This window comes from Bombus vosnesenskii, unplaced genomic scaffold, assembly GCF_011952255.1.
Source record: "Bombus vosnesenskii isolate JDL3184/JDL3185 unplaced genomic scaffold, Bvos_JDL3184-5_v1.1 scf7180000013285, whole genome shotgun sequence".
In the NCBI taxonomy this organism is placed as follows: Eukaryota; Metazoa; Arthropoda; class Insecta; order Hymenoptera; family Apidae; genus Bombus; species Bombus vosnesenskii.
Window position 1 is genome coordinate 2,065,796 of NW_022882938.1, and position 12,419 is coordinate 2,078,214.

The window sequence follows — 12,419 nt, forward strand, 5'->3', positions numbered from 1 at the left end:
CTTAACGACTACGATAGAAATAAGATATATAGGAAACAAGTGGCGTTAATTGTAATTTAATCTGATAACATATTAATATAGGGCTCTACATGGAAATTATATCCAAATCGTGCAATTTAAGAAAATTGAACTGCCACCATCTGATTTAAAGTAACCAGTGCAGCAATCGATATTTACTTGATAACGGATGATATGGTTGTCGATTGGTACAGCACGTGTAATATCTCACTTTACTTTGAACATGCGCTGACGTCGATATTAATATAATAATATATATTGGTACTGCGTCGATATCGGGAATATTGATTCCAACACGAAATGTTTCTCCAAGATTTATTAACGACTTAGTATAACTGTTTATTATACTTCATAGAATATGGTAGTTCTTTTTTCTTTTTGTGGTTCAATGAAACAAATTTCTTATATTTCCAAAAAGATTTTACGATGCGTAAAATTTATATTATTTTTACAGTACATTTATTTCAAAATTACGTTTTAAAAATTTTAATTAACTCAAGTAATGTTTGTCTGAAAGTATCCTCGGCGTAATTCATATAGCAAAAGCCACGGACAGACGGTAGATCTTGTCACGCTACTTGCAAAACACGTCTGACAATAAACTGCTGTTTCCGCCTGTTTTCTTACGTCTCTTCCATGTTTCTCAACCGCTCGTACGATCCAATTATACTTTTTTCCCCGAGTATCTTCTAACGTATGCTCGGATTAATATTACAAAACTTTTCAGTAGTTCCATTAAATCTGTTTAAAGTCGTTGGCCGACGTTCCCTCTATTACGAGACGAATGAAAACTTTCTTCTTAATACAAGGCAATGATATGGTAATGTAATTACGTTTCAAAAAGTGTAGCTTTCAATTACATCGATACACATCTGGAAAGTCCTTAGAATACAGTGAAATAAAACTTCACTCTCGTCAATTCTGTTACATCATTGTGACAGAGGTAATTTATTATCAATTACAAAAACATACATATTTTAATTATATATGATCATTATTTGTACTTTTACGTAATTTATCGAAAGCAGTAACTAACCGTAAGATATTAAACGGATTGCGTACAAATTTTAATTACATTTACAAATCACAATGCATCGGTATTCTTCGTAATTCATATGTAGATTATGCTCGGCTGAACGATGATGGCAAGAAATTAATAGAAAAATAAAGACGTTTTCGCGTTAAATTTTGGAACGTACGTGCCCCGGAAATGTTTGCCTACGCTTCCTCACGCTCATAAAGGAATTTAATTTTTATCGTCAACATCCTCGTAGAGGTGTTCATCTTTATATAGCGCAAATGGTTGTTTACGACAAAACGCACGTCGGCATAAAACACCGAAGAACGAGTACACGCGGTAAAATAATAAAAATATATCGCCACGCATTCGTTCGCGACGTAAAACGCGCTTGTTTAAACGCCGACCGTAAAGTGACTTTTAATTTGTTTAAAAACGGAACGAATTTCTACGGGTCGTATCTCAGAAAGCGAGTTATTTACTGCATTCATTAAACTCCGTGAACAGCTGCAAATGAAGTAATGCGCGCACTTCGTTATCCGCCCCTTATATATCGGTCTAAGGACCGAGGTCTTCTTTAAACTTGTACAACGAAAATCTACGGCCGGCGCTAATTAAAATTATACCCTCGATATTCCCTCGCGAGATTGAATTTACATTTTCACGCGGTTCGTTGCTCAATCACGCCAACTTTCCGCCACGATCTTTTCATAAAAATTCGACGTACTAAGGAAATAGCTACGGGAAGTTTAATCCGCTTAACGTCCAGCAACCGAGAATCGAGAAAAATATCTACAAAATACTCTACACACGGTTCTTTACATACGTGTGCATGCATAAACATATAAATCTGTGAATTTACGCCTCGCTTCAACTGAATCGCTCAATAGCCGAATTGCTATTTTCCGCTTTTATCCTTTGCTTGGTATTCGAGTGGTACATTGTCGAAGAACAGCAACCGCGTCAACATGGAAATGAGGGATGGTACCTGCTTCTTCTGGTGGAACGATTCCTTCTCCGGGTTGAACGATTGATACTCGATCGAAACACGTCGGACTACGGCAGTCATCATCCTTAATAGATCATGGGTTTTCCAGTTTTTATTCAGCTCTTGACAGAGAGCCTGTATGAACCAGGAACCATTTTCCGGATTTCGCCACGAGTAAAAACCTGAAATTCATAAAAGAAACTCTTTTCTTTTTCTGATGAGAAACTCGCTCTCTCTCTCTCTCTCTCTCTCTCTCTCTCTGTACGTATATTGTACATATGTGCATGTTATAGGCAGATGCAAGTAGGAACGATCGCTTTGCGCGTTTTCAGCAAAATCATAGAGTTTGTCATAAGTGAAACGTTTCCATCAGAGCTGTCTCTCCGTAAAAAGACGCTGTGGGTTGGAGAAGTGACTTGCAAGAAATAGCGTTCCAATTCGAGTATACTATTAGGTTTGCTCGAGGAGAGCATTTATGCGGAATGTAGGATTCGGTGTTGTTGTATACCTTCGCGAATTGACTATAGTCATTCGAATTACTTCTGCTAAACCGACCAACCATTAAGGCCGATCTTTAGCCACCGGTTACGCGGACGTTGTTTATGAAACCAACTAATGACCTCATCAAGGACCGTCCATCACCTAAGAATACGGCATCTTTATAAACGCAATCAGGCAACAAAAATAAGAGGGAGGATCAAGTAACCGACTGCTGCTCCTACAAACTCGTTTAGAACTGTTTAATCCAGGAGTTTCGTTCATGGCTTTTTCGATTTCTTGCGCGTTCACGACTTGCTAAGAAGATAGTAGTAGCATCGGAACGAGAGCGAATTATCGTTAGTAACAGAAAGGAATATATGGAGTGTCGCAAATGTATGCAGCTATTTAAATGGTCGAATACGAGGCTGATAATATATGAGAGTGATATAGCATCGTGCAACGTAGAGCATTTAAACGGCTAAAGATAATGATGTTTCATCTTATATCATATATAATGTTATTTGCATTGTCGAAGTTTATGTTTATAAAATCTTTATAAAGATTCACGAACAAGTAACGTCAGAAAGCAGTTTCTTCCAACTAACCCGGTGGATAGCATCCTTTTTCGTATACAAGCTCTAGCAAACGATCTCTTAGAAGAAATATTCTACCAAAAAATTTGGAGAAAAAAGATTTCCACCGCAACGCCTCCGTCCTATTAAATTCTTCCATTGCGTTCACTTGGAACGTACACGGAAGCCATTACGGCGGCAGCGTCAATTATGATGAACGAAGACTGAAAACGTTAGAGGCACGCGAAAGTTTCATCTTGCAGCTTATGATGGATCGAGCGTTAGATGAAAATATATTTTCCGCGGGGGCTCGAGTCGTAGCAGCAGGAAAATAATTGCGGTCTAACAATAGGCGGAAGCGGCAGAGACAAAGGGAAGGAAGGCGTTACCATCAGAACGCTAATGCAACGCGGAGAAGACGAGTACTGGTACCATTGTCGCGTTCCATAATCGTCATCGTTCGCAAGAAACATTTTCGTTATGAACGTGCCGAGACACTAGCCATTCGCGTTTCAATGTATAACTGATGTACTCTAGAACTTACGCTTGCCGTACATTGTTACCATATTGTTTAAGTGACAGTCGCATCGAGGATAGGAGCCACCGACGCTTTAAAGCAGATCTTTTCACGAGCAACGTGTTATTCGATGCTCGCCATGTCTGGAGAGTTGAAATGGTAAACGATGTAAATGCATAAAGAGAAGAAATAAAACGATTTTGTTAGTGGAGTGTATTACAGATTCTACGTGAAATATGACGAAAAGGATAGAAGTTTAACTTTCACGTATCTTTTTATCGCAATATTCGAAACAACAACCCCTTAGATACTTCGGCGACCGTAAGCCTAACTTTCGAACGATCAGTTCGGCCGTAGAAATCGATTTCAGCGAAGATAATCTGCGATAAATCCAATACCATTAGAGCGTATCGCTTCTAAATCGCTAATCGCTAATAAATCGGCAATAAATCACTTGCAGACAAATCAATTTCTTAAAACGATCCTTCTCGAGACACGGAAGAATCGCAGCTGCAGGTCCAGTCGTGTCTCTTTACCATTCGACGAGAGAAGAAAAGAAAAAGTTCACGCGATGAGCTGAAGTGGAGAGCGTTCTTTAAAAGCAGCAGTCCTTCTCGAAGTTTTTTCGTCACCACGACGAATCGTCTCATCGCTATTCGTGGTACTTTTCGTTCGAGCATCCTGCCTCTCTGGCAGCCACTTTCTTCCTCGATATCGATCACGATAGGCGAGGAACGAAGCGAATATTCTCTTAACGCAGCTGTTAGGTATGTGTACACGGTCTGACCATCACGCAAATCACGATAAAATAAACGAAGGCTTGCAAAAATCCGATAAGCGAGTGAACGTGCATGCCTCTCCATATATTGCATAGCGTTCGAGATATATCAGATAGGTTAAAATAAAAATGGTTTAAAATAGTCTGAAACGATGAAATAAATCATTGTTCTGAATAAAAAGATAAAAAATAAATTTTTAACAGAATGTACCTCTAATTGACGATAAGGTTTATAATGCTTGCAAAGGATGTTTGTTTCGTTTTTCTAAAGAATTCTAAAAGAATGTCTGAAGAACTCGCTTGTTGTTTTTCATACTATTGGAAAAAATGTCAAAAAGTTTGACTTTTACAGGTGACAATACAGTTTTAGTTTGATGAAAACGAGGATCGTACTTCTGCAGTTGCCAGTCGTATTTATGAAATAGTCATTTAATAAAATCTTGCTTAAAATAAAAAATAAATATTGGCTTAAAAATGTGCGATACACCTCTCTATAATTCAGTCACCTATTTCAAGAACGCTTTGCGCAACGTATCGAAAATTTTGAAGCATACAATCTCCACGAAATCGTATATTTATCGAATTTTATCAGTATAGTACTATTAAATGACTGCATAATTGGTTTCGTTGGACGTGTTATTTTTTCAGGAAGCTTTCGTAGGAGTAGAAGATCGTAGGAGTTCTTAAAGCAATTATATTTGAAAAGGATCTCATTGCACCGTTAATATGGAAATCTTGGTAATTCTTTTATAACTACGTATCAATTGGCAGATTTTCAACGTGACGTCATCGAAAAAGATATTTCACTGATAATTGTTTCGTTTCAGTAAATGTGAATTTAATTTCGCAATGTCCGATCGTGCTTCAGTCACGATTGTACGAATCCGAGATCCAACCACTCGCATAGATACGATATTCCCTGTGCTATTGAACCGGACTTATATTACATGGAATACGATCGGTTGTAACGATGTAATTATGAAGCACGGTGGAGTCACCATTTATTATTTGATATTGCGGCCGATATCGGTGCCGGTCGATTCACGAATAAACGCGTAACGCCGTTCGTGTAGCTCTACTTGTCCCGCAACGAAATCTGTAACGATTCCTGTTGTCGTCGGAATATATATAACAATGATTTACCACGCACCGAGCTATTTCAAAAGCAGCTGGACGCTTCTGTGCGAGAACATTTCCACGCGAACGTGCTGACACCGGCGTAAAATACATACAAAGCTGGAAAATGTTATACGCCAACAACGAGCCGCTCGCTGCTCCGTGCTATGTGGCCACGCGTTTTCACCTCATTCAATATACACGGAACAATCACGGTTCTTTGTCACCAGAAACCATGAGAATGTTATCAAATAATTTTGTTAACAATCTGATTGGCCGTTATCCTGTTTGCAGCTCGAGAACATGCGTATTTAGTACCCGTATACATATAAATGGGTTCCTATGCAGGGATTGAGATTATTATTATTAAGAGACGTTGTTTTAACTCGTGCGATATTCCCAGTGCCGTGTATTATTTTCACGAATATTTTATAGGACGGTTTGACGTGCATATCGAATCGATGAATATAGATCTCTTTGGTACATTTTTGAATTATTTGCTCGGAAGAATTTTTTATCAGCATGGAACATTCTACTTTCCAAAAATATGCGATAAATCCATAAAGCCTGATTTTAAAGGTAGAAACGCTAGGACATAATTAACGTTGCGATGATCAAACGTTGAACGTGTTTAACGTACAAAGACCAAATACACTAATTTTCGATCAGTTGTCCACGCGACTGTAGAAGGTTGTACTACACAATGCTTTGTAACTAATTTTGACCATATCGTTGTCCGTTTTCCCGTCAATAGGATCCGTTTATTTAACACGTGACGCAAATCAACCGCGGTTAACGATCCAAAATGACGCGCAACTCAATATTTTACTCTGTCAATTCGATGACGCGGTCGAGGAGATCGATGTTCGGCCGGTGACGCGAGTCAATGATATCTGCGCCAGCCTGGTCGGAACAATAAATCTGTCGTATCGCTGCCGTCCACGAACAATCGCGACAATATCGCTTCTGTTATGGATCGTTGCCTCTCTCCTTCTTTATCGAAGGAACTGTCTGAACTATAACGGAACATCGTGACGTAAAGTTCCCGACTTTCGCCTGGGGACAAAATTTTAATCGCGCCGCCTATTCAATTACACACTCCCATAGCGATAATTAGCCGACATTGTCGAACGTCGAGCTTTCAATTAAATTCCACGCAACAAATTTTCCGGTTTAATTAAATTATGTTCTCCGCACCTAGTTATCCACCGCTATTCGCTCGCTTTTTTCGACCATTAATTAAAGGTCCCTTACGATTCGGTCTTTTGAACGAAAACGTTCTGCCGATCGAACCATTTCAAATGCGTCGCTTAAGTCGAGCGGTTGGTTATTCCACCGCATAAGAGCTTGAGTATTTATTTAATGTATTTGCGACTATAATAGCGACGTTGAGCTTTAGTATACTCGTAGCTATTGTTAGAAATAGTGAAGCAATCTCGTCGTCTTTGTTTCGGTATTTTAGGATTCTTTGGAATCTTACTTTGAGGAGAAGCGCTTCAATATCCTGATTCTCTCAAAAGGATATTCCATTACTTTTAAGAAGAGATATGTGCGAGAAGAGCGTCTGCTTTCGATATTTTTCATTAAAAATTGGGAAATTTAACCACTTCCTTTCTTATACTACTATATTAATTCTGTCGATTAATTAATTTCATTAATTAATTGTGTCGATTTAATTAATTTCATTAAACGTAGGTCATCGTATTCTTCTCAATACAAAGCATAACTCTGTTAATTATGAAGTTCATTCTGTACTACTTCTTCCTTTCAAAATAATTTTTCGTAATTTCACCCGCGGAGGAAATATTTTAGCTTGTGTATTGTACTCGAGCGATGATATAGTCTGGGTAGGTTTCACCGTGGCTGAACTATGCGTTCGTTGGATCACAAATGAAAACGCCAGCGACCATTGTATTACTTTAGTAATATTTAGCAGAGACCAGTTAGGTAATTGTTCTACGGATGGACATTCTCACTGATGGGAAAAATCCACCTGGTGGTAGGTCAAGAAAGGTCAAGCCGGGCTTGGCAACGGTCTCGACTCGTCGTCAACGAAAACCAGCATTTTTATATCTTCCTTCTTCGTTCGCTTGAAAATGTGCCGTAGAAAGTAAGCGGATTAAAGAAGGACGAAGCATAAATGAAAATTATTTATGCGACATCCTGGTGGGTAAACGGCAAACAAAGACGCTTTGTAGCGACGAAATATCGCGCTTGTACGTATTTATGTGTAACCAGCTCAAAGCAGGTTACACGCGATTAACGTAATAATTCGTGCATGCAATTTGAGTTCGGGTGCTTATTACGTTTTCCCCGATAAATTAGCACGAACGAAGAACATTGGTCCGGACAGCGGCGTGAAATATTCCTTTTGTTCTTTGTTGCCAAATATCCACGAGGTATTAGCAACTGCGGTTGCGTGTCCATTTGTCGAATGATTAGGTATTATTCAATTTGTTAACGGTGTGCAAGATTTCGGATAAAATTCGCGTCTCGTAATAGCATACAGATAAGGGAATACTTGAATTAACGTATGGACAGAAATATGTGTACGGCATCTGGTGGTAAATTAATTTTATACTTCATCTGTAACACGCATTTCTGTTCAGAGAAAATGAGGATTACGAATGATAGAAGTTTTCACTTACGAATCGTCACATTCAGACGAACAATTACATCGTAGAAAATGTTCAAAGCGACTTCCACTGTCCCGAAGTATCATTCGATTGATTTTCTAGACCAGTTTTCAAAGCCGGATCTTTCGTTTGTCAGACGATTGCCCTAACCAATTGAGCTATTCAGAACGTCGATAGATCGCTGTTCTCTAAGCTTAATATTCCAAATAACTGGCTGCCTACGATTGTAGGTCACCCACGCGTTGCTACGACCTATCGTTTAAATCTACATAAGCTAAATCGGATAAACTGATATTACCGGTTACGTGTATCCGGCCGCGAGACGAAGATATCCGAAATTATTGCTAATGCCTTTGCGCATTGATTTCAGATTCTGCGGCAATTTAGAGATTGCCACGAGTGTCGTTTCGAGTTACAGCTTGAACGCTCTGAGCGTTTGAACGAAAGTCCAGTTTGCCTTTTTTCTCAAAATCGACGTCTATTCTGTAGATCGTGCACGATATTTTAGTAAAAGACTTAATCGATAATTTTTCCATATAAAGTTAAATTTATCTCGTTATGTCAAGTTTCCTTTTAACTGTATAAAAGCCTTCCCCATAAGTTCGTATTATTGCATGGGAAAGGTAATAAATGAATGAGGAAAGTAATATCTCTTATGCAAAGTTGACACAATATTGTAGTCCCTTCTGAGAGACCTCTTTAATAGCATTTGCACGAGTTGCTCAAAGAAATTCTTTGGAATAAAGAATTTTTTGACATCACCTTTATTGTTCATTTGTTCTTCGTCTTCGTTTAAACTATCTTTACCGAGTTAATTTAAAAGATAATCATTTATAACTTAATTTCATTCAAATTGTTCTCATAAGAATGTTTCTGCGAAATAAGTATAACCAACCTACATATTTTGTCACGATAAGTTACTAGTAAAGAGTTGTAAAACGTTATTGAAGTTAGGAGAATTTTGTTCTTTTTGCCTTTCTTACCGTAAACTGACCAATCATTTTCTTGTTTGTAAGGATTATTTTACGGATCTATACTCATATACCGTTTCCGGTTTGCTGCATGTATGGTCGATTTAATGGGATATCGCTCTGACAGACTTGATCACATTGGCTGCTTATTCATATTTGATTAAACCAGGTGCGACTAACCACCTAAATTTGTACATCTGATGTTCCTAAAAATCCACGAAATTTACATGCTTTTAATTATAAAGTTCGTAAGGTACGTTTCATCCGTGCTAAATCATGTAATACGTTTGCATCGACTCGCCATATTGCGTACAAACATCCGCGAACATGACAAGGAAAGCCAGCATAGAAATTTATACTCCTTCTATTCTTTCCGGCTATTGACTTGCAAATGAAGACCCGACAAGAGCGTACAGGAGCGTGAACAGAAGCACACGCACGTTGTCGCGCACATTGAGGAGCCAAACATCCATTGAAACGCGAATTCGAGAAGACAATCTCTCTCGTGCTACCGAGAACAGGGACGTACTTTGCCCTCGTCGAGCACGTACCTGGCTCGAGCATTGTTGTACGTGTCGGCTCGTGAAATAAGGAGTTCGTTCACGCACTCGCCAACAGAACATCCACGCAATGCGTTCGTCAATCATTGTATACGTATGCATACCTATGCGTGTGTACGTGTAGGTATGTCGAAAGTATAGGTAAAAAATGTAGAATACATGCATCATACCATCATAAGTGGAGTACGCGACCATAATATCCGCATAGGCAGGGAGGCTGTAGGTAGTACCGGGCGTGGAATCCGTCTCATGAATAATTTCCACCCCATTGTCCAGCTTCGTTCCACGGCAAGACTGTGAAAAAGAAGACGCATATGTGAGTGGTCGAGTAACTCACGACGTTTCTTTTTGTGCGCTCGTTTAAACGAAACACGATATTTTTCTTCAAAATGCTAATATCCGAAGTTGAACAAAAGGAATCTGTTAATGATAGTCGGCGTTTTGAATTGCGTTACGTTCGTGATTGATATTGTTGTTGGTATTTGTTAGGGTTTATCGATAGAAGTTGATATAAAGGCAATCGATAAAAAAGTTCGGCTTAATATGCCTATAGCACTTGGTATAGAAAAGAACCTCGTTACAGATCTTCCAGTCGAACTGGTTACTAGCTATTCCGCTATAAATCACGTTTTACTTAACTGCGGAAATAGCACAATTGGCGTGCAGGTTCTGCCCTCGCTCGCCATAAAGCGGAATTGGCAACCGGATGTCATAAATGCTCTTTCCAAATTTACGACGGACGTTAGCCAGTTGCTACAATGTCGAGGCGTGACTTTTTATAGAAATTTGTGACTTCCGACAATATGTGGCATGTATACATAAGATTTAAGCGACTAATCGTTAAATTTAATAGAACTACTTTACACGGTAAGGTAAATTAAAGTAAAGTGAAGTAAAGTAAAGTTGCCCTTTTGATCTTTACGTTACTGCGCCGTATACATCTTTCATCTAACTCAACAGAATTTTACGAAAATAATTTTCTTCGAATTAAGGGGTAAATGAATCTTCAAGCTGTACAGATCTTTCAGCTGTATAACTAAACGATATGGCAAGCACGGGAAAGAATTTAAATCAATCAAAAGTTATAACTGCTTTATTAAGCATCCGATTATGTAAAAATCTTCCCCAGGTTCGTTGAATACAATGATTACAAATCCCTACACCACAAGTACATCATTCTACTACTCATCCCAAAATAATATCCCCCAAAACCAATTCTCCTTAGCAATCAGTACTCTCTGCGAAACCTGTTCACCCACTGGTTCTGTAAATTTATATTATCTCTTCTTGTTTCTTCGTTTATTTGTTCTCACTCCTTAATTTTTCAATTGGCGTTCTCTCGGAAGAGGAAATATGCGTCACGAGCGCGTCGTTGTTTCTTCTATGCATCATGGGCATGTCTTCTATGCAATGTTCTATGCGCGAAAGGGACAACATTATCATGTGAATTTCTGTCACAGGGTTCGCGCGGATCCGCTCTCAGGATGACAAAAATTGCGAAGCTGGACGATATGTGACAGCGGTCGACTGTACACGAATTCGACGTGATACAAATAACGATCTCAGAACGTTTTACGGGACGAGACGCGCGAACAAAGCGGTAAAATTTACAGATTTTCCGCGGTCGTTAGTCGATAAAACGTGCCCCGCCCGTTTGATTTATGCGGCTCTAGCACGAGCAACGCCGGATTAAAACGCACGCTGAATTATTACGAAACAGGACCTTAAATAAATGCGCTATCTGTGATATCGCAGAACACGTCGCGCGAAAGACTCATAAATATTAGGTTTCTCCGTCTGAGATATGGTTTTCTCAAATGAAGCTTTAATCAAAACGCGTAACCTGTTTCGAATGTCACCATGTATATTTATATTTGCGTATATTTATATACATTTTAACTATTAGGTTGTCCGTAAAGTTTCTTTCGTTTCATAAGTGAAATAATAGATGCACAACATTTTTTGTTCTATACTTTTTTATTGAATTACGTTTGATCCATTTTATTCCATTACTAGAAAATGGATCATACATGAATCTGTAAAATAATATAAAATAAAAAATGTTGTGCATCTATTATTTCACTTATGAAAGAAAAGAAACTTTTCGGACAACCTAATATATGCATAGCACTACTGATGTTTCTGGTATTGTCGAACTTTCAGAAAATAATGCGAAGAAATTAATTGCACGATGCGAAAATATATGTAATATCCAATCTAATTTAATATATATCTAATAACAGATTTCAAGTGAAAATCATTGAAATGGTCTATGCATATGTCAAGATATAACCGGAAACTGTTTTATCATCAGAGCAGAACAGTCACGGCTTCTACACTTTGTACTTATTTCAAGCGTTTCTTTTGTGAAGCGTTTAATGAGCACAATGTTCTAAAAAGACTAAGGTGCAAGCTTAGCATATAAAGAACAAAAATTAGGAATTCGTGAAATCGCACGTAAGTTCGGACGATCTCATAAAGTTGTATTAAATTTTTTACGCGATCCTACTAGGAATGGGAAAAATAAGAATGGTGGACTTAAACAGAAGTTACCTTCTCATATTGAAAGATAAATTGTTAAAGTTACCAACGATACATTAAGAAGTTATGCGGAAATTGCGAAGGAATACGATCTCAACTTTTCTGGTTGGACCGTTCAGTGTGCCCTTAAATGTAATTCGAACATTGCAAGACAAAAAGTAATGTCCGCGCGTATACCTTTAAAACGCCACAAACTAGCTGCGTTTGAATATGCTGGTGCAAAG

General features: G+C 38.4%; 2 protein-coding genes across 3 annotated transcripts in view; one reads left to right on the top strand and one right to left on the bottom strand.

Moving 5' to 3' along the window:
* Positions 1–12,419, top strand: part of LOC117232169 (alkaline phosphatase, tissue-nonspecific isozyme-like) — a 181,589-nt gene that overhangs the window by 120,568 nt on the left and 48,602 nt on the right. The window lies entirely within an intron of this gene.
* Positions 934–12,419, bottom strand: part of LOC117232171 (caspase-like) — a 35,736-nt gene continuing 24,250 nt past the window's right edge. Inside the window, exons 4-5 of the mRNA XM_033491377.1 lie at positions 9,825–9,948; positions 934–2,206 (exon numbers count right to left, since the gene is read on the bottom strand). Of these exons, the coding sequence (XP_033347268.1) occupies positions 1,935–2,206; positions 9,825–9,948 (396 nt within the window). The 3' untranslated portion in view covers positions 934–1,934. The remainder of the gene's footprint in view (positions 2,207–9,824; positions 9,949–12,419) is intronic.